The 24,432-nt window shown below is 43.8% G+C and overlaps 1 protein-coding gene across 6 annotated transcripts in view; it reads left to right on the top strand.

The window, feature by feature from the left end:
- Positions 1–21,619, top strand: part of VDAC1 (voltage dependent anion channel 1) — a 26,728-nt gene extending 5,109 nt beyond the window's left edge. For 2 of the 6 annotated variants that reach the window (XM_055086759.1, XM_055086761.1), the window contains 9 exons: positions 6,566–6,638; positions 7,174–7,223; positions 7,897–8,049; positions 8,144–8,196; positions 13,985–14,212; positions 16,549–16,578; positions 17,840–17,990; positions 19,673–19,730; positions 20,667–21,619. In XM_055086759.1, coding sequence (XP_054942734.1) covers positions 6,572–6,638; positions 7,174–7,223; positions 7,897–8,049; positions 8,144–8,196; positions 13,985–14,212; positions 16,549–16,578; positions 17,840–17,990; positions 19,673–19,730; positions 20,667–20,758 — 882 coding nt within the window. In that variant the 5' untranslated portion in view covers positions 6,566–6,571 and the 3' untranslated portion in view covers positions 20,759–21,619. Of the gene's footprint in view, positions 1–4,226; positions 4,243–6,565; positions 6,639–7,173; positions 7,224–7,896; positions 8,050–8,143; positions 8,197–13,984; positions 14,213–16,548; positions 16,579–17,839; positions 17,991–19,672; positions 19,731–20,666 lie in introns of those variants that run through there. The other 4 variants (XM_055086762.1, XM_055086760.1, XM_024120908.3 and 1 more) reach the window with 4 other exon arrangements.
- Positions 21,620–24,432: the final 2,813 nt, after the last annotated feature.

The following is a 24,432-nucleotide window of genomic DNA, read 5'->3' as shown; positions in this document are numbered from 1 at the left end:
GGAGACGCCACAACAGTGAGAGGCCCGCATACCACAAAAAAAAAAAAAAAAAAAAAAAAAAAGAATATCCAGATTAATGGATTGTGGTTACACTACCACTTATTGAGTACTCACTGTGTGTCAGACATTTCTGCATGCTCTATCTATTTTCCTTACTTAATTCTTGCAGCAACAGTGGTAGAAAGGAACTATTGTTAGCCCCATTTTATAGATGAGCAAAATGAGACGCTAGGAGTATAAGTGGCTTGTCCAAAGTCACACAGCTAGAACCTCTGCTAGGCTCATAGCCCCTTTCATTCGTCACTGTGCCCTGCTACCTGGGTACTCGGATGGGTGGAGAAATGCCATGGCAGGGTGGCTCTTGGTGTTTAGGTCCTAGCCCAGTTATACCCTTGCCATTAAAAATGTTGTCTGTTGACCCACTGGGTGTTACCTGTGTTCAGAAAACTTTTCCTTTCAACTGTTCCTGACTGAGCCATTTGGACCCATGGCCACCCTGCTCTCTGTATCAGCCTTTGCAATGGTTGTTGGCTTTCTGAGATCACCAAGGCTCCCCTGCCTGGATCCTTCTGAGGGAGCTTCTGCAGAGAAAAGAACATGCTTCAAAGTGGGGGCTCTGGGGGGTGCTTGGTGCGGGGAGCCAGCCCACTCTTCTCAGTGGCATCTGATGGCTGCCCTGCCTGTGTGATAGGCAGTGAAAGACTGAGTGGGAGGAAGGAGGCTTTTGAAAAAGTGCCTCAGGTGACTCTCATGCACACTGAAGTTAGGGAGCTCTGCTCTACTCCTACCTTCTGGGCAGGGTGGCCAAAGCCATCAATGGTCACCTGAGGGTAGAATGTGCCCCCCACAGGCCTTACCTGTTAACTCTGTTCTTGGAACCAGTATAGGCACTTTGATGGTTTTCCCTTCTGGCACCTCTGCTGCAGTAGCCTTTTGGAATGTGACTTGTGGCATCATGAATGCAGCATGGCTTAATTTTGAACACATTCGTTAGGTTTTTAAATTTTCTGTCCTTAGTTTATTTTTTAAAAATTTATTTATTTAATTAATTTATCTTTTGGCTGTGTTGGGTCTTCGTTGCTGCGCGTGGGTTTTCTCTAGTTGCGGTGAGTGGGAGCTACTCTTTGTTGCAGTGCGTGGGCTTCTCATTGCTGTGGCTTCTCTTGTTGTGGAGCACGGGCTCTAGGCACATGGGCTTCAGTAGTTGTGGCTTGTGGGCTCTAGAGCACAGGCTCAGTAGTTGTGGCACACGGGCTTAGTTGTTCCACGGCCTGTAGGATCTTCCTGGAATAGGGCTCAAACCCGTGTCCCCTGCATTGGCAGGCGGATTCTTAACCACTGTACCACCAGGGAAGCCCCTGTCCTTAGTTTAAAAAAAAAATTATCAAGTACACAAACAACTTAAGTGATTAAGTAGAATCAAAAATGAAAATCCTGGGCTTCCCTGGTGGCGCAGTGGTTGAGAGTCCACCTGCCGATGCAGGGGACGCGGGTTCGTTCTCCGGTCTGGGAGGATCCCACGTGCCGCGGGGCGGCTGGGCCCGTGAGCCGTGGCCGCTGAGCCTGCGCGTCCGGAGCCTGTGCTCCGCAACGGGAGAGGCCACAACAGCGAGAGGCCCGCGTACCACAAAAAAAAAAAAAAAAAAAAAAAAAGAAAATCCTATTTTAACTTCACTCCTTTCCTAAACCCCCTTTCCTTTCTAGAAGCAGCTCCAAGGCAGCCACAGTTTACAGGTTAGCTCATGTCCTTCCCTTCACATGCTTTTCCATCCATTCACAAATGTGGAACATATAAAGATTCATACGTAAAATGGTTTTCCTCGAGTCACATGGAATTATACATTTTCTGTGGCTTGCTCTTTTCATTGAACTATTATCATAGGTAGCTTTCTATGCCACCACGTAGAAATCCACCTCATTCTTTTTTTTTTTTTTTTTTTTTTTGCGGTACGCGGGGCTCTCACTGCTGTGGCCTCTCCCGTTGCGGAGCACAGGCTCCGGACGCGCAGGCTCAGCGGCCATGGCCCACGGGCCCAGCCGCTCCGCGGCACGTGGGATCTTCCCGGACCGGGGCACGAACCCGTGTCCCCTGCATTGGCAGGCGAGCTCTCAACCACTGCGCCACCAGGGAAGCCCACCTCATTCTTTTTGATTACCACATGGTATTCCTTAGTTTGCAAGCACCTTAATTTTTATTCATTTGTTTCCCTATTGGTGGACATTTACGTTGCTTCTGGGTTTTGTGTTAAAAATAACCCTGCAGCGTGCATCCTCTGTATACATCTTTGGGTGCCTTGGGTGCCACTGTGAGTGTGTTCCTAGCAGTAGAATTGCCGCTAGAGTTACTGCATGTCCACTTAGGCACTGCCCACCAATGGGCTCCTCAGGGGCTGTACTGTACATAGTATTCCTACTTGGGGAGAATGGGAGTGATCATTTTCCACGCCAACAGTAGATATTGTCATTTACATTTTTGCGAATCCATTGGTTGAGTGAGCTGCCCAAAAACACAGATGTGTCAGTCTTTCTAATGTGGCTCTCTGAGGCCCTTTTAATAAAGTCCATGCTTGTTTCTGAAGCAGCTCTGCCTCTCTGAGAAGCTCAGCTTTCCTACAGCTGCAAACAGCACCCAGCACAGTTCTCAGAAAAAACAATTTTAATGTAAAAACAATGACTGCCATCCATGCTTTCTCAGGCCAGGACTACATGGGGAGAGAATTCAGCATTCTGCTTTCTCACTTAACACCCTGCCTGTACTGACCTGGAGACTGAACCTGGAGATGTCAGAAGTGGCAGTACTCTCTTCTGAAGGCGCTTGGTTGGTCTCCTCAGCTTGAGTTCAGCTCTCCTTAGCCCATTGTGGCGGTGGGGCATGATAGTTGTGCGTCTCCCTCCATCCCTGGTGGTGCTGCAGTTTCCCTGTAGAGGGAGCTCCTGCCTACTGGTTACATTGTCATTTACTTAGTCCCTATTGTCGGATACTAAGTTTCCTTTGTTTTTCTACTGTAAAAATACTTTGATGCTCACTGCACATTTACTTATTAAACAGACAGTGCTGTCAGAATACCCTGCTTCATGCTCAGCCTCTAGAAGCTGAGTTTCTTCTTTTTTTTTTCGTTTTTTATTGAGGTAACATTGGTTTATAACATTGTGTTTCATGTATACAACCTTATATTTCTACTTCTGTGTGTACTACAGTGTGCTCACCACCAAAAATTTAGTTTCCATCCATCACTATATCAATCCCTTTACCCATTCCCACCCCCTCCCCTCCTTTTCCTTTCCAGTAACCACTACTCTGTTCTCAGTATCTATGTGTTTGTTTTGGTTTGTTCATTTCTTTTGTTTTTTGTTTTTTTATATTCCATATATGAGTGAAATCACAGGGAATTTGTCTTCTCCGTCTTATTTATTTCATTTAGCATAATACCCTCAAGGTCCATCCGTGTTGTCACAAATGGCCAGATTTCATCTTTTTTTTAATGGCTGAGTAGTATTCCTGTGTGTGCATGTGTGTGTGTGTGTGTGCGCGCGTGCGCACGCACATTATCCAGTATTATCCATTATCCATTCATTATCCATTCATTTGTTGGTGGTCTCTTAGGTTGTTTCCATTTTTTGGCTATTGTAAATAATGCTGTGACGAGCATAGGAGTTCACATGTCTTTGCGAATTAGTGTTTTCATATTCTTTAGATAAATACCCAGAAGTGGAATTGCTGGCTCATATGATAGTTCTAGTCTTAATTTTTTGAGGAATACTGTTTTCCGTAGTGGCTATACCAGTTCACATTCTCACCAACAGCGTATGAGGGTTCCCTTTTCTGAAGACACGTGGGGTGGATGCTGCAGAGACAGATGGGGAGTGATTTGGAGCTGATTGAGGTGGAGGGAGGGGCCAGGACCAGGGTTCAGTCTCCAGGTCAGTGCAGGCAGGGTGTTAAGTGAGAAAGCAGAATGCTGAATTCTCTCCCCATGTAGTCCTGGCCTGAGAAAGCATGGATGGCAGTCATTGTTTTTACATTAAAATTGTTTTTGAAGCAGGTGCTGAGAACTGTGCTGGGTGCTGTTTGCAGCTGTAGGAAAGCTGAGCTTCTCAGAGATGCAGAGCTGCTTCAGCCCTGTCAGATAAGTGCAGCAGGAGACGAGAGGTGGGGAAAGAGGAAGACTCCATGAAAAGCAAAAGGGGAAGCTACAGCCACACAGCGTTTGGTGAAGGGGAGTCAGCGTCTTGCCCCCCTTGGTGGGTGTTACCTCAGGGCCAGGAGTGGGTTTGGCTCCACTCAGCTCGTGGCTCCTGTGCATCTTCCCCGCCAGCTGCTGCGCTGGGGATGCAAGGAGAGCCTGGCCTTATGTGAGCCCCCCTCTGCCATCCCACCTCTCTTGTCCTTGCATGGTAATCTCCTCAGTGGCCACTTTAGGGCGATTTTTGCTGTGGGTGGAGTGTGTTTTGACAGGTGGCTTTGCTTTTCAGTTTTGGGGATTAGGGATAAGGAGGGGCATTTGGGGAGCATTAAATGATGAGTGTTCTGACTTTTTCCTGAGGGATGGACCAGTCCAGACGTGAAAGCCATGTGTGCCTGGTGAGGCGGGTCCTGGAGCCAGGGGAGGGTACTCGGGAAGGCCCTGACCTCTGAGGTACAGGAGGTCTTGGCTGACCCGGAGATATTGCCACTGGACTGCTCTCCCTGTCACCCGGCTGGGGCTGAGTCTGTGGTCCAGCTGGGAAGGGGACAGCACTGAAGAGGGGTGTTCTGTGCACTGATAACTGTTAGCAATTGGTGTGTGTGTGGAGAATGTTCTGGGCCCTTTGCTGAGATGTTTTGCACGTTTCCTTGGGGCTCTGTTACCTCAGCCTTCAGTCCAGGGTTGTTTCCTTGCTTCTCCTGGGAGGGGCCCAGGCCCATCTGTGTCTGGGGCGTGTGCCTAAGGCAGGGGGTGTTTCTGGAGGACCTGGTGGATGGTTTCCTGGTTTGTCCCTGGGGTGGGTGTGCCTATGGGGTTCATTTGGGGTGGAAGGGCAGAGGGGAGAGAGCCTTGAAAGAGCCAGTGGGAGCAGCCTGAAATGGGTCTTCCACCGTGTTCTTTATGCCCTGATCCTAATGGGGACTGAGTTGCCTATGGTTCCAACCTGATCATGTGTGAGAAATACAATAACAACAGCAACAAAAATAGGATCGTGTAAACAGCTTACTGGGCTGCTCCTCTCTGCTCTGACACAAAAGGGAGCTGGGACAGAATTAGCAAAACCTCTGAAAAAAGTAAAATAGTACCAGGACCACAGTTTTATAATTTAAAATTGTGGAAGTTTATAGTTTCTTAACATTATACTCATTGGTTTTTTGGGCTCCCCACAATGTCTTTGAAGTTGAGGCTTTGGTCAGGATGCAACTTCCAGTTGTGATATTGTTCTCTTGAGATCACTTGCACCACTTTTCACTGGGTTCCCATTTAACCAGGAATATGCCATGCGGGTGTTAATTTGTGTGAGTACATTTATATGTGACTTTAGGTGAGGTGTATGCAGTTTGGTAATTTAGGTATACTGTATTTAAAATGGATGGAACCATCCTCGGGTTAACTGAATTTCTGGCTAATTGAGGCTAACAGTTTTGGAGATGGAGAAGATGCAGAAGATGGTGCTTTCTCGCATTCCCCTCTCCTCCTGGGTGGAGCACAGAGTGTGTGCCGTCCGGATTAGGGTCTTAATTCTGTGTACATAATGTGTCAGTGCAGAGCCTCCCGGCAGCGCAGGGTGGTCCTTAGGGCAAGGACTATTTGAAGTTCTTGCCTTCCTTGAACAGCGAGGTGTTTAATAAATGCTTGTTGACTGACTTAGTGATGTGCATCAATCCCAAGTAGTACTTTGATAGTTGGTTTTAAAAGTAAAGTCACATTGAAGCTCAATAGATGTTTATTTGAATTAAATTTGGGGGGGATGTGGTTGCATTTCCTTCCATGTGAAGAATTGCCTAGTTAGGTAGGTAGGTTTTACTGTTTTCTCTATGAGGATTATGATACTCTAAAAGTGGGTTCCTGTAGAATGCAAAAGTTCTTTGACAAGTTGGGTCCATTCTGACACATAGTAGGTACTCCATAAGTATTTGTTGAATGAATGAAATCAGAACTGTATAGAAAATACGTTGCCATGAAAAGCTCTGATTTCTCTTCAGTGTATTTAATGTCCTAGCAGTCGATATTTTGTAAGAAGATATGTTTTATTGGCAAGAGTCCTGCAGTTCAGTAAAGTAGCTGGCTTATGGGACTGGTCTTGGCCAATGAATTCATTTAGCAAATATTGACTGACTCCTACCATATTCTGGGCCTGTGCTCAGTCCTGGGGATGCCTAGGAGAAGAGGTCCAAAGTCAGGCTGGTCTGCTGTCAATAAAAACTTACTGGGTGTTTCAAGCTCTGGCCACAGAAAGAAGCAGGAGATAGCACAGGCTTCTTTGTCCACACCTGGGGGAATAAGGTACCTGGAACTCAGTGCTGATGATTTTTATTGGTGGAAAACTAATATCCTTAATTACCAATGTGTTTATTCTGGTGGTTCTTTTATTATAGCAGAAGATGGCTGTGCCTCCCACGTATGCTGATCTTGGCAAATCTGCCAGGGATGTCTTTACCAAGGGCTATGGTGAGTGTTGCATGGAGTGGCCTTTCAGCTCAGAAACTGGGTTGGCATGTTTGGTATTTTACCCATTACAGTTTGAGAGACCTGGGTCAGTCAGCTCTCAGAAACTTCATGTCAGAGAAAAAAGATAAGCCTATGCTATGGCTAGTGAAGCAGTTTTGGTTGTGCACCCAGTACGGGTAGGCTTGTGAATTGCTGCAGACAAGTGGACATTCTTGTTTCCTCTCCTAGGCGGGAGCAGGTCTGTGGATGCTGCTGCAGTGGAATGCGGCTTCTAAATTTAGAGCTTGTCCTTAGGCATGTGCTCACGCTGTCATGCACCCTTTTCTCAGACTCCACTGGGAGTGCAGGTGGGGCCTGTGTATGTTCTGCCTGCCACTGTTCCATGGCAACCGGGCTCCACACAGAGAGAGGCAGGCAGCAGTGGAGACTGGTGCCCTCTGCACTCATCTCATTTTTAAACAACCTAAGGGAGGCAGAGATGCTGCTCTTGAGTTAGTTATTTAACCTATTAACAGTTTCCATGTTCTTTCTTTAGGGTTTGGCTTAATAAAACTTGATTTGAAAACAAAATCTGAGAATGGACTGGTAAGTTGTCTGCCTATATGGAGCATGGGTATTTACTGTAGATCAATAAAAAATAACTTCCGTCTGGGTGGCAAACAAAGGGACTTTTCTGATTGTGGCAGCTTTTGGTTGTCACATTCATTGCATCCTCTGTGGCATGGGTGGTCCAGGGGAACCATGTGACTAGGTCCCCATTTCAGCAGCTGTTAATACTCATAGGAATATGGGGCAGGCCTCAATTTTATTTTTCCTCATGTTTCTTATTTCAAAATTGACCTGTGTTCCATACCACATAATTATTGAAAAATACCCCCAAATCTTAGTAATCCCTTTTAGATTGTGAATTGTTGGAAGGAAGAAGTTTTGGGTAGAATTACTGCAATGTCAGCTTTAGCTCAAAGCTTTTTCTCTGTACGAGCCTGGAGGTAGGACAGAAGGAGAATTGCCTTCCTGTCCAGACTAAAGAGTTACAGGGGAGGAAGGAAGCTTTCTTCTGATAAAGAATTCCCTGAAAGATTCCTTTAATTAGCAGACTCCATCTGTACTTCAAATACCTAACTGAATTATAGAATGAGCTTTTGCACCCACGCATTCAGGGTCTCACCTCTTGCATAAAGGAAAGTACAGTGCATTTAGGGGTGGAGCAGTGCAGAATGAAGTGCTGGCATGCAGGCTGTGACTCTCTTCTTTGAAGGAATTTACAAGCTCAGGTTCAGCCAACACCGAGACCACCAAAGTGACGGGCAGTCTGGAAACCAAGTACAGATGGACCGAATATGGTCTGACGTTTACGGAGAAATGGAACACTGACAACACACTAGGCACGGAGATTACTGTGGAAGATCAGGTAATGGTCACCTGTGAAAAGACACAGTTTTATTAAGTGACATCGGCCGCCTGTCTTGTGACTAAACCTGTTGGTGAATTTCTTTTCTGTTCAGCTTGCACATGGCCTGAAGCTGACCTTCGATTCATCCTTCTCACCAAACACTGGGTAAGAATATCATCTGTTTTCTCCATAAGGACCTTTAGTGGTGTTTTATAGTAAGATTTTTTTTTTTTTTTTTTGTGGTATGCGGGCCTCCCTCTGTTGTGGCCTCTCCCGTTGCGGAGCACAGGCTCCGGACGCGCAGGTCCAGCGGCCATGTCTCACGGGCCCAGCCGCTCCGCGGCATGTGGGATCCTCCCAGACCGGGGCGCGAACCCGGTTCCCCTGTATTGGCAGGCGGACGTGCAACCACTGCGCCACCAGGGAAGCCCCTTATAGTAAGATTTAAGATTCATTCTGTGCTGTTTGTTATTGTTCTCCTGGCCTCAGCTGTGGAGGCTGCAGGATTTCTGGTCCAGTAATGCTCCATTCCATGTGAGTGAGGCTGCTCACAGTGTAAGTGGCCAAGGCTCTAGGGCAGCAGGCAGTGTTTGTTTTTTGCTTTTTTTTTTTTTTTTTTCCCGTATGCGGGCCTCTCACTGCTGTGGCCTCTCCCGTTGCGGAGCACAGGCTCCGGATGTGCAGGCTCAGCGGCCATGGCTCACGAACCCGTGTCCCCTGCATCGGCAGGCGGACTCTCAACCACTGCGCCACCAGGGAAGCCCCCAGGCAGTGTTTGGAAGCAAGGGCTGTTGGTCACTGTTGCCAGCCCCATTTTTCATGCTGGAGGGCCTCTTCCCCAGCTTCCTACTTAGGGACACTGAGAGCTTGTGGGCTTAATTGCAAGGTGGCTCCTGAGACTGTACTTTCCTGCTTTAGGCCCTCCAGCCACAGACAGATTAGGCTTGCTGTTTATTGGGCACATCAGGAGGCAAGAGGGCATGTTGATCTGCCTCAGCTCCTGGTGCTTTTCAGAGTGGCTAGAGGGAATCAGTCTCTTCTAGAACACACTCTTGTTTTTTTCCACTCAGAGCAGTGGGTCTCCTAGGCCTGGGAAGGTTGTTTTGCACACTGATGACAAGGCCAAGGGCATGTATTGAATTTCATTTCTTAGTTTTTTTAGTTTTTAAAAATTGTGGGGACTTCCCTGGCTGTCAGTCCAGTGGTTAAAACTCCACGCTCCCAGTGCAGGGGGCACAGGTTCAATCCCTGGTCGGGGAAGATCCTGCATGCTGTGTGGTATGGCCAAAAATAAAATTTGTGGTAAAATACACATAAAGTTTACCATCTCAACCATCCTTAAGTCTTTATTTTTCATGACTCTGACACTTTCAAAGATGATTGGCCAATTATTTTGTAGAATCCTTTGATTTGGATTTGTCTGATGTTTTCTCATGGTTAATCTCAGGTTATTTATTTTTGATAGCTATAGATAGGATGTTGTGTTCTGTCCATCTTGGTGCATGACATCAGGGGATATATATCAATGTACCTCATTACTGGTGACGTTACTTTGGTCACTTGATTAAAGTGGCATTTGCCAGATTTCTCTGTAAAGGTACTTTTTTCTCTATAATTAACAAGTATCTTGTGGGGAGATGCTTTGAGACCATGCAAATATTCTAATTTTTATACTTTGACTCACAAATATTAGCATTCATTGGTGATTCTTGCCTGCAACAACTGTGTTTGGCAGATGGTGAATTTCTTTATTTTTTTTATTTTTAATTTTTTTTTATATGTTATTTATTTATTTTTGGCCGTGTTGGGTCTTCGTTGCTGCATGCAGGCTTTCTCTAGTTGCAACGAGTCAGGGGGCTTATTGAGGTGGCTTCTCGTTGCGGAGCATGGGCTCTAGGTGCACGGGCTTCAGTAGTTGCAGCACGTGGGCTCCATAGTTGTGGCTCACGGGCTCTGGAGCGCAGGCTCAGTAGTTGTGGTACACAGGCTTAGTTGCTCTGTGGCATGTGGGATCTTCCTGGACCAGGGCTTGAACCCGTGTCTGCTCTCTTGGCAGGCGGATTGTTAACCTCTGCGCCACCAGGGAAGTCCCCCAAATGGTGAATTTCTGTTCCCATCATTCCTTCTACATTTATTAATTGGGATTTTACTGAAAGGAAGAGCTCTTCCTTCTCCACCTTTTATTTATTTGATCAGTTATCTGTATCAGTACGGATTCTTGGACATTTATTTTATTCTATGGATTGTAATCCATTACTATATTTTGTTACTCATATTGTCCCAGATATGGCCATTGGGAGCCTTCAAGTTGACATCCTGTGTGCTTTTGACAAGCCCCTGTCACTTTTTTGGAGCGCTTCTTCAGAAAGTGTACTTGTTCTTCCCTAGTCCTGCTATCAGCTATTTCTCTGAGGAGCCTTTGTTCCTTTTATTGAAGAATGGTGTTTAGAAACTAAGACTGTGGGCACAAGATGTACTCATTGCTAATGGGTATTTGAGGAAAGTTTTGATGACTCGATGGAGATTGGAAATGAAAGCTGGCTTTCCAAAGTGTCTGAGGGGTACAGCCTGGGAAAGTATCCTGGCTTCCTTTAAGGAGCTAAGCATATACCACATTTGGATGAAGCTGCAGACAGACCTCATCAGGGGACTGGCACCCACACTGAGTACTTACCACAGATAAAGCCAGCTTGTTAAGCACAGATTAAGAGTATGCCTCTCTCAGGTGCTGTCAAATTAGCACCATTATTTAAATAGCTTTAAAAAATCCCAATAATATTTGAAAGAGGAAAAGCTCCAAAGGCATAGAATGCTGCCTTAGAGCCAAGCCTGGAGAGAAACCTAGTCACTGCCCCACTAGTGCCCGTTCCCTGGGGACCTGGTGCCTCTGGCCAGAATCCAGTGGGGTGGTGTGTGGAGGCACTGTGTAACTGTCCACTGTGGCTTGTGCACACCACTGGTCAGAGGCCCTGGTACAGGTGTCACATTTTACCCAGTGGTTAAAAGATGCCTGATTTTTACATGTCTTGATTTCCCCTTCTTTCTAAATGTCAGCCTCTGAGCAGCTGTTTTTTTCATCAATCATCCTACACTGCTTGGTGCCAACTGGATACTTGGTCATAACCCAGGTGTCTTCCTCTAAAGAGCCAGCAGACCAAAATAGGTTTATTTTAAGTTTTCCTTACTGAGAGTTAGATTGTCACTCCTTTCCTTCAAAGCTTGCAAAAATGCACAGAAGCAACCTGAACAGAAGTTGTAAGTTTCATTGTCACTAGGGAAGTGTGTTAACTTTATTTTCACCTATGACCTCTGAAATTCTGACTCATTGGAACTTGGAGTGGCTAATCTTTAAATTTTTTATTATGGAAAATTTCAAATGTGCGAACGAATGCAGAAAAGTATATTATACCTTTATCATGTTCTCATTACCCAGCTTTAATAATTATCAACCCATGGCCAATCATGTTTTATTTATACATCCATAATCAACCCCTCTCACCCTCAGATTATTTTGAAGTAAATAACAGATATCACATACTTTCATCTGTATACACTTTCATATGTATCTTTAAGTTTCCTTTTAAAAAAAGCATAACCACAGTATCATTACATTGTGAAAATTAATCATAATTTCTTAATATTGTCAAGCCTAGTCTCTTCAAATTTACATGATTTCATGAAAATTTTCTAGAGAATCAAAAATTGTCCATGCAAAATTGTAAAAATTGGTTCATATGGCTCCTAAATCTTAGTTTTTAGGTTCTCTTCTGTTTTTTTTCCCCTTGCAATTTATTTGTTAAAACTAGATCATTTGTCTTCTAGAATTATATATAGAGTAAATTTTGCTGTTTGCATTCTGTGGTATTGTTTAACTTGTTCCCCTGTCCCCCACATTTCCTGTGAATTGCTAAGTCTAGAGGCTTTATCACATTTAGATTCCGTTTTGGGGGGTGCTGAAATCTGCTTCCATAGGGATGCACACAGAAGGCTTGGTTTTCTCTTTTATGTTAGTGCCATTCATGATCTACTCATAAGGGGTTACAAATTGCTGATAATTCCACCTTTATCTTTCTTTTTTCATTTTTTAGCTGGAATATTTCTATAAAGAGAAACTTATCAAATCTTTGGTTATTTTGAGATATAGTTAGTATAGGAAAGGTTGGGTACATGTTTGATTCCTTTTTTATTTACTCTCTTCAAAATAACAAATTGATTCTCTAGTCTCTAAAGATGACCAATGTGTGTGTGTCCTGAGTGTCATTATGAGTTCATAGATTTAAACATTTGATATGCTTCAGTCACTGCTGATATTATTCTTGATGCTTATATTGTCTCATATTTGAAGCCCTTGGGAGCCTGTTTTTTTCTTTTTTTCCCCCCCCGGTACGCGGGCCTCTCATTGTTGTGGCCTCTCCCGTTACGGAGCACAGGCTCCGGACGCGCAGGCTCAGCGGCCATGGCTCACGGGCCCAGCCGCTCCGCGGCATGTGGGATCTTCCTGGACCGGGGCACGAACCCGTGTCCCCTGCATTGGCAGGCGAATTCTCAACCACTGCACCACCAGGGAAGCCAAGCCTGTTTTTTTAAAAAAATATATTTACATATTTATTTATTTGGCTGCGCTGGGTCTTAGTTGCGGCATGTGGGATCTTTTAGTTGCGGCATGCAGGCTCTTAGTTGTGGCACGTGGGATCTAGTTCCCTGAACAGGGATCGAACCTCGGCCCCCTGCATTGGGAGCATGGAATCTTAACCGCTGGACCACCAGGGAAGTCCCTGTGGGAGCCTCTTCATCTTAGCTCTCAAGTCCTTTTGCCCCAACCTCAAAGTCTTTGATAGCTTTGATAGATGCTTCAAGCCCATCTTGCACCTTTCCTGCCCCAACCTGTAATCTGCAATTTTCTGAGGAGTGCTGGTTCCTTTTAGGAGGGAATGGTATTTAGGGCCCCCAGTTTGGGTGCTGGGGATAAAGCTTTAATCTCAGTGTGAATGAAGCTGGGCTGGACAGGGCTATGTGGTCCTTGAACCTTGAAGCATATCTCCTGTGGTCTCTGCTGAGAATGTTTCTTGCTGTGGAAGATGTCCATTTTGCAGTTGAATGACAGAAACAATCAGGTGAAAATAGTCTAAATTTTATTTGATAGATGTGATCTTGTCTCTAATACTGACTTTTGTTAAAAGGCATTGTGATAATATATTTGCAGGTGACATGACTCACCTGCCTTTCCTGAGAAATGCTGGGTCTTGAGTAATAGTCAAGGGAGGCGCTATCTGGCCGTATACGCAAATCTGGGATCAGCAGACTAGACCTGGGATCTTGTCCAGTCCACCAGGGCTTCCTGGCCCCCTATGACTGCAGGGCCCCAGGTTCTACCTCACTATCCAGTTCTCTGAAATATATACTCATTGGGATCTCATGGATACTGAATTAAAAGCTGTCTAACTGTTGTATTTACTTAGAAGGGAATTAGTATATGTTTCTTTACTAAGTGAGCCATAAAGTAAGAAGATGACCTTCTCATTAAAAGCTGCTGTTTAGACAGCTGCCTTCATGACAGATGTATCTTTTCCACAGACTTGGAAAATAGCAAAGATGCATCTGTTTCATAATTACATGGTGGTGCTATGCGTAATGAATGCCTGTGTAGGCCACTATATTAAGCACAGGGAGAGGATAGTAAAAATTACTTAACGCTTCTTTTTCCAGCTTTTCTTGCCTATGTTCTCGCTTCATTATGGTGGTGTTTCTTCATTATTCTGGATTCCAGTTGAAGAGAGGTTGTGTTCTGCCCATTGTGGCACAGAAGTTGCTTAAGGGAGATCTGGGGCCCTGACTTTGCCTTCCTACCCCTCTATTCAAACGGGGATTATTATTTTTTAAAATTTGTGTCTCTTGGCATGCTTGTCACAAGATGAGTTAGCTTCTGATTTTAATACAATTTCTTTTCCTCCAGGAAAAAAAATGCTAAAATCAAGACAGGGTACAAGCGGGAACATATCAACCTGGGCTGTGACGTGGATTTCGACATTGCCGGGCCTTCCATCCGGGGTGCTCTGGTGCTGGGTTACGAGGGCTGGCTGGCTGGCTACCAGATGAATTTTGAGACTGCGAAGTCTCGAGTGACCCAGAGCAACTTTGCAGTTGGCTACAAGACTGATGAGTTCCAGCTTCACACTAATGTGTAAGTGTATGTGAGTGTGTGCAGTCGGAGGATTGTTTACCATGATTTTTTTCTAAGCTCAATTTTTAATCACTGGGAAGTGAGTTTGTTGGAATCAGATGAGCCAAATGGCCTGCTAGTATTGTTCTTGTTTCCCACCTACCTGTTTCCTGAAGTGATGTAGGTTCTTCCTATTCTGTGAACAGTAAATGTTGTCCCTGGTACACACAGAATGGCTGATCACTTACGGCAAGGGCATGATGTCAGTCCGCAGGAGTGTCCCTTCCCTGCAGCTTTATGGACATTGGAGGGCCTTTCATTGTAGTTAACCAAATGGGGGTGGGGAGGTGTAGCTCTCTTTCTCTGTATACTGCCTGAGGACCAGCTTGCTGTGCTTTAATGAAATGTAGGCATGGGAGCCAAATTAGGAGTTGATTATCTCAGTTAAATACTGAGTGTCTTCTCTGCATGGCAGAACATTTAGAAGTTTCTTAACTGGACAGTATCATGAAGGGAAGAGGAAATTACAGGGTAGGTTAGAGAGAGCCCTTTGTAATCAAACTTGAGGGTTGAAGCAGAGTGCTGATTTAGATTTAAGGGAAACAAATTTCATCCATGAAATCTCTGTAGACATGAAGAACTAATGGATGGTGTAAGCTGGGTACAAATTTACCAAATTTCTCTCTTTCCACTAGAGGTCACTAAAGAAGTGACTTTTAAAATTTAGAGACAAGTAAATGGTATTTGGGTCTAAACTAGTAACATTTCCATAATAAAAATTTTTGAGGAATTTTTATAATTAATAAATTAATATAATACATTAATATAATAAATTAATAAAATTTGAGTCTTTTAAAACTAAAAAAATCACAAGAAAACTATGGAGATGGACAGCTCAGTGGTTGGGGGAGAGGAACAGGGAGGGTGTCACTTTAAAGGGGTGGCACAGGGGAGTTTGGTAGTGGGACTGTTCTGTATCCTGGCCACATGAGTCTTTGTATTAAAATTCATAGAAATGTATACTGAAAAAGGTCAAAAAGATATGTAAATTTAAAAAAGGTAACATGCAAAAAAGCCATAGGAAAAATATCACATGCATAGAAGTGTTTTTTAATTGAGAATTTTGGCTGACATGGAAAGTGCTTCCTTGGTTTGGAATTGGGAACTTGCACCAGTTCCAGGAAGAGCAATGACTTTCAGCTGTTTTACTTACCTGAGTTTCAGGATTTTTAATAGGTGGACATGGTTTATTTTTGGAACTGGCATGGAAACAGCTGACACAGCTAATCTGGGTTGCCCTGGTCTTGCAGAGGCCCAGGTGTGTAACAGATGTTCTGTGTGCTTCATGTAGATGGCTTTTTAAAAATAATTAATTAATTAATTAATTAATTTTTGGCTGCGTTGGGTCTTCGTTGCTGTGCGCGGGCTTTCTCTAGTTGCGGCAAGCGGGGGCTACTCTTCGTTGCAGTGCGCGGGCTTCTCATTGCAGCGGCTTCTCTTGTGGCAGAGCACGGGCTCTAGGCGCGTGGGCTTCAGTAGTTGTGGCGCGTGGGCTTCAGTAGTTGTGGCATGTGGGCTTCGGTAGTTGTGGCACGTGGGCTCCGGTAGTTGTGGCTCATGGGCTCTAGAGCGCAGGCTCAGTAGTTGTGATGCATGGGCTTAGTTGCTCCGCAGCATGTGGGATCTTCCTGGACCAGGGCTCAAAACCGTGTCTCCTGCATCGGCAGGTGGATTCTTAACCACTGCGCCACCAGGAAGCCCTAGATGATTTTTTTTACAACGAGTTTCTTTATGGTTTTAAGAGTTCAGTACAGGAAGGCAGTGTTGCTGGTTTTAGAATGTATTGAAAAATCTAATGTTTAAACACATTTAAGCCCAAGGAAATTTCCCCATTTGAGTTATACCACAGTCACTCAAAAATCTATTATTTTTGACAAGCTGCTGTTTTGTAGCATGCTCAGACTTTCTGAAGAAGTCAGGATTCTCTGAATCAGGTGGTGTCTATGCTCTTCCTGTACTTTCTGGAAGCACACTGTCTGTCTGGCTGAATTTCAGGGAAAAACTTAAGAATTTAGAATGTATTTAATGAGCATCTACTTTAGGGAGAGTGTATTAGTGAAGAGCAGAGTTTGCAATGAAACAGCAACAATTTATTCATGGGTTAGTGAGTTCTAAAAGCTCTTTGCTGGATTCCAAAGCATATGGGACCTGCCTTAATAGTTTCCAGTGCTATTTCCACTGGAGACACCCAAAATGATGAGGCAGAACTTTGACATTGTATTTTTTTTAAAAATTTCTTTATTTTCTTTATTTGTGGCTGCGTTGGATCTTCGTTGCTGCACGCTGTCTTTCTCTAGTTGCGGTGAGCGGGGGCTACTCTTTTTGAGGTGCGCATGCTTTTCATTGCGGTGGCTTCTCTTGTTGCGGAGCACGGGCTCTAGGCGCGTGGGCTTCAGTAGTTGTGGCACGTGGGCTCAGTAGTTGTGGCTCGCGGGCTCTAGAGCGCAGGCTCAGTAGTTGTGGTGCATGGGCTTAGTTGCTCCGCGGCATGTGGGATCTTCCTGGACCAGGGCTCGAACCCGTGTCCCCTGCATTGGCAGGTGGATTCTTAACCACTGTGCCACCAGGGAAGTCCCCTGATGTTGTATTTTTATGTTAAAAATGTTAGGGTGGGGAAGGGAATATTCCCAGAGGCTGCAGTCAATACGGTGTGTTTGGAAGAGAGGAAGGAGTTTGGCTTGCTGGGTTTCATTCTTTTTTTTATTTTTATTTTTTTTTGCTGTACGCAGGCCTCTCGCTGTTGTGGCCTCTCCCGTTGCGGAGCACAGGCTCCGGACGCGCAGGCTCAGCGGCCATGGCTCACGGGCCCAGCCGCTCTGCGGCATGTGGGATCTTCCCGGACCGGGGCACGAACCCGTATCCCCTGCATCGGCAGGCGGATTCTCAACCACTGCGCCACCAGGGAAGCCCTCATTCCATTTTTGAAAGACAGAAACATTTTGTAATGTAGCAAGTTGCTCCTTTTCAAATCTCACGAGGACCATAGATGTTGCAGCATGGGCCAATAGTATGCATAGGCCAACAAGTCTGAATAATAGGTTAAGCTCTCGTAATTGCTGTTCCTCCTAGGGCCTGGGTCAGTTCTGGCTGTGCACCTTCAGCAGTGGATGCAGCTGCTGGTGCTAAGGGTTATAAGCTGCCTTCTGAGGAACATGAGTGGCCATTTCTTCCTTGCCATTTCTGGCTTTGTTCTCTCTTTCCATTTTTATAATAGAGCATTTATAAAAGTAATAACCTTCGCAGCAGAAGAAAGAAATCACTCAGAATCCAGAATCCCAGTGCCCTAGTTACTGCTTTTATTTTAAAGATTAATGTAGAAGCAAACTTCAAGTTCCAGGCAGCCTGAGTAGTTGACTGAGCTGCCTCTGGGTGTTCCCAGTGATGGCTGAGATAGCCTTTCCCTTCCTCTAAACCTTCCTGACCCTGGTGTCTGTGCCATTCCTATCAGGCTTGCTGTAATTTGGTGCCTGTTTTGTGATCAGTTGAGTCCATTTACAACATGCTTGTCCTCTGTTAGACTTGGTCAGCTCTGCCCAGCTCAGGTCGCCTTCCTGGGCTGCTTGGCATCTGTGCTGTGCTTATTTGCAGAAATGATGGGACAGAGTTTGGTGGCTCCATTTATCAGAAGGTGAATAAGAAGTTGGAGACTGCTGTTAATCTGGCCTGGACAGCAGGAAACAGTAACACTCGCTTTGGAATAGCAGCCAAGTACCAGATTGACCCTGATGCCTGCTTCTCGGTGGGTACCTGTAGAATCTTGAATCTCTGAGACCTTACCATGACCCTTAGGTTGCAATCCTTTTGGATTGATGGAGTTCCATGCTTTGGGTAGAGATTTTCTCACTGTGAAAGGGTTCACAATGAGTAAAACCATCATAGTAATAGTATTTACTATGGCTGCCAGGCACTGTATGGAGACCATTATATGTGGATTACTGTATTTAATTCTTATACAACCTGTTTGAGATAGGTGCCTTTTTTTTTTTTTTTTTTTTAATTATCCCATCCATGTTTTCACAAATGAGGAACTGAAAGCTTAGAGTGGTTGAGTAACTTGCCCAAGTGCAGGCAGCTGGTAAGTGCTGGGGTTTGTGTTTGACCCAGACTGCCTTGCTATGGAGCCTCCTTCTCTAACCAGTCCCTGGTCCATGCTGCAGACTGTAAAGGGGGTTACCTTGAACCTGAAGGTTTTAAATGTTCCTTTCCCCCTCAGTTTTCATTCTCTTGCCCAGCTCCTGTACTGCATATTAAGAAATCAGGCCCTGGCATTGGGTGGTTGGCATCTTATCTTGCAGACCCTGTAGCATAGCTAATGGACTCTTGCGTTGCTGTACAGTTTTTGCATTAAATCTTGTTAGCTCATATCTGTTGTCACAGGGCACTGCCGGCTGATCCTTTTTGGGGTGGAATGAGGAAATCTCATGTTGCAGGATGGTTCCTGGGCTTTGTGTAATTTACAGACAGCCTATTTTAAGTCTCCTGAAATAGGAACTGAATTTGACTTCCTTAATGGTAGGCACTTTAAAACAAAGGAAAAGGGGCCTTATTATTTGGAGGGCATGGACAAAATGGAACATCTAGATGGGGCACTGACTGCCTGGAGGCCTACCTTCCTGTTTTCTCCAGTGGGAGATGCTGGGTCTAAAAACAGCATGTGAGCAGGAAAACACACACCCTGGTAGCTCTAGCTTTCGCCAGGACTCGGTGTGCTCACAGCTTGAGCTTGCTCTGCTCCTGACCTCTCCTTATTTCCCCAGAAAGGGGTCAGGGAGAGGCCCAGATTTCCCTACAACTCAGGCAGAAGAATAAGGGCAAAATTATTATCGACTCACCTGCTTTATTGATTAATTATTAATCAGTATTCACTAAGTGCTGAGATTTAAGTGATTGGCTAGGTTATTGTTTTGCTCCAAAAATTGAGGCTTGTCAGTGCCAAATTTTTTTGATTTTTGCTTCTCTTTTTCATGAAGAAAAAATTAGAACAATGTTCTGCCATTTAAAAATTGCTTCAAAACCCCATCTGACATTTGGTCTGTTTTTCTTTATCCCAACAAATACAAGAAAGTCTTTTATGTCTCTGGCCATAAATGAAGGTGTCCTCACCTGTTATAACTTAAAAATACAGACCTACTATGTATAAATGGAATTGGGCACACATACTGTAAGGAATGAAATGTAAATAATAACTTTCTTTTACTTGAAAATTGTGTTGTTTCTTTGCGTTACCCTTCTGCGACCTAGTTCCTAAATTTGATATATTTCATATTGAATTTAATGAATCCTATAAACAAAGTGGTCATGAAAAAAGAGAATTTGATACTGACGTCCAGAGTTGGTTGATTAAAAAGCTCTTATTCAGTTTGGAGACAGAAATGTGAAGTACTTAACATTTTCACTCTTTTATCTTTTTTCCTTGACTAGGCTAAAGTGAACAACTCCAGCCTGATAGGGTTAGGATATACTCAGACCCTAAAGCCAGGTATGTGTTGGTTGTGTGAAATTAGTTCTTTGTCTTAAAAAAGATGTGGTGCTGGTTTGCTGCTTTATGTTATTGCGTATAAAATGACTGTGTAATACATTGTAAATGAATGCATATAAAGTTTTATAGTTGATTGTTTGTAAAGGAGTGCAGAGTCATTATAAAACCATTGGTGAATAGGAGAAGTAGTAAGTAGGAGAAAAAAGGCCAAGGCTAACATGTATTACATTTTTGGTTATTTACTTCCATTCTTTTTCCCAGTGTGTGCCTAATGCTTGATACTTATTTCCAGCAGGTTCTTAAAACTAGCCTATAAGTCATCCCCATTGTAAAACTGGTTTGTAGGTTTCCTCTGCACAGTTAGCTAGGCCAGTCCATAGTATGTTACAGCTACAGGAAATAATACCACCTTGGGGTTAGTTTGGTCAGACTGGGACTTTGAACCCTGTAAATCTAAGGTTACATGATGGCAGAATCAAGCTATTCTAGAGAAAATAGCATTTAGTCGTGTGTTTGTGTGTCTGCATTTGTGTGCATGCTGTGATTGGGATTGTAAGACCGTGGAGTCTGATTCATGGTTGGGGTTTCATTTCAAGGGGCTTTTGCTAAAGAAGTTTTCTGCATGGCGCTGATTATAGATTTTGTAGCAGGGATGATGAGAGGATGAAGGAAAGTGGATTTGGGTGAGCTATGGAATAATCTTTATTGTTGTACAAGCTTATCCTAGGCTACCTAGTCATCAGTTGGATGGTGCTGAGTAACAGGGATTGAAGGGCCGTGTGGTTTTGCTCCTGCTGGTCACACTCAGCTGGAACAGGTTCTGAATCTGGTGTGGTGTCACCAGTGTGCTTCAGCGATCCTCCATTTGCTAACCTTTCTTCTCTTTTCTTTCCTCCCTCTCTCCTCCTTTCCTCTCCCTCACTTTTCCCCCTGCAGGTATCAAACTGACACTGTCAGCTCTGCTGGATGGCAAGAATGTCAACGCTGGTGGCCACAAGCTTGGTCTAGGACTGGAGTTTCAAGCATAAATGAATACTGTACAATCGTTTAATTTTAAACTATTTTGCAGCATAGCTACCTTCAGAATTTAGTGTTCCTTTTAATGTTGTATGTCTGGGATGCAAGTATCGCTAAATATCATGTTAGACTTCCAGGTTAAAGATGATTCAGCTTTAGGGTGTTACCCTTTCAGAGGTACAGAAGAAACCCAATTTCAAAAAAGGTCCTTTCAGCTGTAGACTTGAGGGGGAGCTTGCTGGCCTCTCTAGAGATGTCAGGTTTCTTTTTTACCTAGAAATGGCTGCAAGTGGAAGTTGATAATTTGCAGGCACTTTGTAATTTGTAAATTCGTATTGAGTAAATGAATGAAATTGTGACTTCCTGAGAATTGAACCTTGGTTTCCTACGCTGATTGAGGAGAGGCTGTTTGATGGTGTATACAAACTCATCTGAAAGGGACTTGTTTAGGCAGGGACTTTTTCCACCCCAATCCATCACCTCTTTTACACCAAAAGTAGTCTGCAGGGCGTGGTAGCTGTTTCTTTTGTGCCATTTTGGGGTGGAGAAGGTGGATGTGATGAAGCCAATAATTCAGGACTTAACTGTGTTTTTTCTCATGTTGTGTTTTTTTGCCCTTGCACCAGAGTATGAAATAGCTTCTAAGAGCTCCAGCTGCAAGCTGGGAAGAGTCTCGGTGACTGTAATCACATGGTGACAACACTCAGAATCTAAATTGAACTTCTGTTGTATTCTCACCACTCAGTTTATTTTTTAGCAGTTTAATGGGTACATTTTAGAGTCTTCCATTTTGTGTGGAATTAGTTCCTCCCCTTCAAATGCTGTAATTAACATCACTTAAAATAAAACTTGAATAAAATATTGAAACCTTATCCTTCTTTTGTTGTCTTTATTAATAGAAGTGTAAATAAACGGCATATGTTTGGTGTTGTTCTTTGGCCCCTTGGTGTGGCTGTGTGTGTGTGTGTGTGTGTGTGATATTTTTAGTTTTCTATTGCTGCATAACAAATTACCACAAATTTAGTGGCTTAAAACAACACTTAATTATTTCATAGGTCTGTTGGTCTGAAGTCCAAGCACCGGGTGCCTGGGCTCTCTTAAGTTTCTCACAATGCTGAAATTAGGATGTCAGCCGGACTGTGTTCTCATCTGAAGTTTGGGGTCCTCTTCCAGGCTCATATGGTTGTGGCAGAATTCAGTTACCTTTAGTTGTAAGATAGTGGTTTCTATTTCCTTGCTGACCATCAGCTAGGGGCCACTTTCAGCAAATAGAGGCCACCTGCATTCCTTGCCATGTGGTGTCCTCCATCTTCAGAGCTGGAACAGAAAAATTTCACTGTCAAATCCTTCCCTACTTCAAATATCCTCCAGAAGAGCCCAAACACTTTTATAATTTTTTAAAAATTTGTTTTTAAAATTAAGATATAATTGGCCTATAACTTTATATTAGTTTCAGGTGTACAACACAATGATTCGATGTTTGTATATATTGTGAAATGATCACCACAATAAGCCCAGTTAACATCCATCACTGTACAGAATTGTTTTTTTCTTGGGATAAGAACTTTTAAGATCTACTCTCTTTGCAACTTTCAAATATATAACAGTACAATTAATTATGGTCACCATGCTGTACATTACATCCCCATAACTTATTTATTTTATAAGCATTCCAGTCCTTTTAAGGGCTCACCTGATTAGGTCAGGTCCACTGAGGATAATCTCCCATTAAAGTCAACTGTCCACACATCATAACCTAATCACAGGAGTGATATCCCATCATATTCACAGATTCCTCCCACACTCAAGGGCAGGGGATCATATAAAGGCATGGGTCATTGGATATGGTTTCAGAATTCTGCCATATGTATTTTAAAAAATTAACTTACGGATTTCAAACGTTTACGAAGTATCAATAGAATAGTAACAACTCTGCATATACATTATCCAGCTTCATCAAATGTAGACATTTTTTTCTTTTCAATGATAAATATTTTTAGGCAGAATTCCTTTTTATGGATGTTTGGAAGTGACAATTCCCAACAGGTATCATATTTACTTCTAGCATTTTGTGTAACTGGTCACCCCAAACCTGCTGGCCTCAGTATTTGTTATACTGTCTTCATCAGGTTCATAAGGACCCGCAGCTATTTCAAAGTTCACTTTATTAAATGTGTCCTGAGATTTTGGTGCATAATCGTTGTTAGGTACATCCAGTCAGAAGCCAGGTGCAGTATTGGTATTTTGAAATGTACAAAGGGCCCTCTGAGGGAATATTTTCCTTCCATTTACATATTTTCTGGTTGTTGCATGTAGCATGCCAGAGTATTGTGCAAAATGCCTTGAGTTCATGATATCTCACCAGTAAGAGAATTGAAATAATCTGGTATGGGGCCAAAGGAACAAAGTGGACAAAGAAGAGAGGATTGAAGGTGTGTTTATTACAGGAAAAAGGCCTGATTAAGTCTGAATCTCCCAACATGCAGAAGCTAGAACTGAGAGGCTTATTCGTTAAACTGAGTGATGGTTTCTGTTCTCACAGAGGGAAAGCTCCAGGGGAACTTGGGAGGACTTTGTACTCTGGCTACCCTGGAAGTTTTGCAGTAAGTGCACCATTCAGTCTTTCTGGGCTTGTGGTGGGCTTAAGGAAATGAATAGATGAATGACCTCTTAGTTTGCTTAACAACACAGAGTTTGTGTGTTTTTGAGCGGTCACTAGTGCCAGATAAAATGTTAAGGGAAACCAGATTCAGGAGAACACAGGCTTTTCTCTCTTCAAAGAGGCAGCTCAACTGTCTCTGGGGGATAGCAGCGATCCTCTAAGGAAATCATGGAGACGAGAGTGGTGAAGCTGTGGGGTAAAATAAATGTCTTGCTTCATGCCATGCTGATTTTCCTGCAAATCAATCAAATGTAATTTTACGAGCTGAAGCCTATAGACATTAAGAAAACATTTACGGAACACACAGACCAAAGCATTGTGGCTAGGGCCCTAAGGGAACTTCCTGGAAGTTTCTACATTTGCATTTTCTTATTCTGGGGGGTTTAAGTTAACAAAATTTAAAAGAAGCTTATTGTAGGAAATGTGGAAGCTGTTTGCACACCTCTTTTCTAGCCCACTTCCCTGCTTTTCCTCCATAATACCTTTACCATTGCATATAGTATGTATTTTACACTATAGTCTCCCTCACAGAAAAATAAATTCCACAAAGGTGGGGAGTTTGTTTTGTTCAGTGCTGTATATTGAAATATGGAGAGATACTATTTGTTGAAGTAATAAATGATTACGGGGAAATGTTAAAAATAGAACACTTACCTAAAATTCCACCACCCACTCAACATTTATTTTCTTTGCCTTTTTTTGGTTTATTTATTTATTTTTGGTTGCATTGGGTCTTTGTTGCTGCGCGCGAGAAAGCGGCGAGCAGGGGCTATTCTCTGTTGTGTTGCTCAGGCTTCTCATTGTGGTGGCTTCTCTTGCGGAGCACAGGCTCCCTGCGCGTGGGCTTCAGTATTTGTGGCTCATGGGCTCTAGAACGCAGGCTCAGTAGCTGTAGCTGTCACAGGGGTTTAGTTGCTCCGCGGCATGCGAGATCTTCCCGGACCAGGGTTCGAACCCGTGTACCCTATATTGGCAGGCGGACTCTTAACCACTGCGCCACCAGGGAAGCCCTCCTTTGCCTTT

Source organism: Physeter macrocephalus, chromosome 8 (genome assembly GCF_002837175.3).
Source record: "Physeter macrocephalus isolate SW-GA chromosome 8, ASM283717v5, whole genome shotgun sequence".
Classification (NCBI taxonomy): domain Eukaryota; kingdom Metazoa; phylum Chordata; class Mammalia; order Artiodactyla; family Physeteridae; genus Physeter; species Physeter macrocephalus.
The sequence above is the reverse complement of the archived record's forward strand: the minus strand, read 5'-3'. Positions and strand labels throughout refer to the sequence as shown.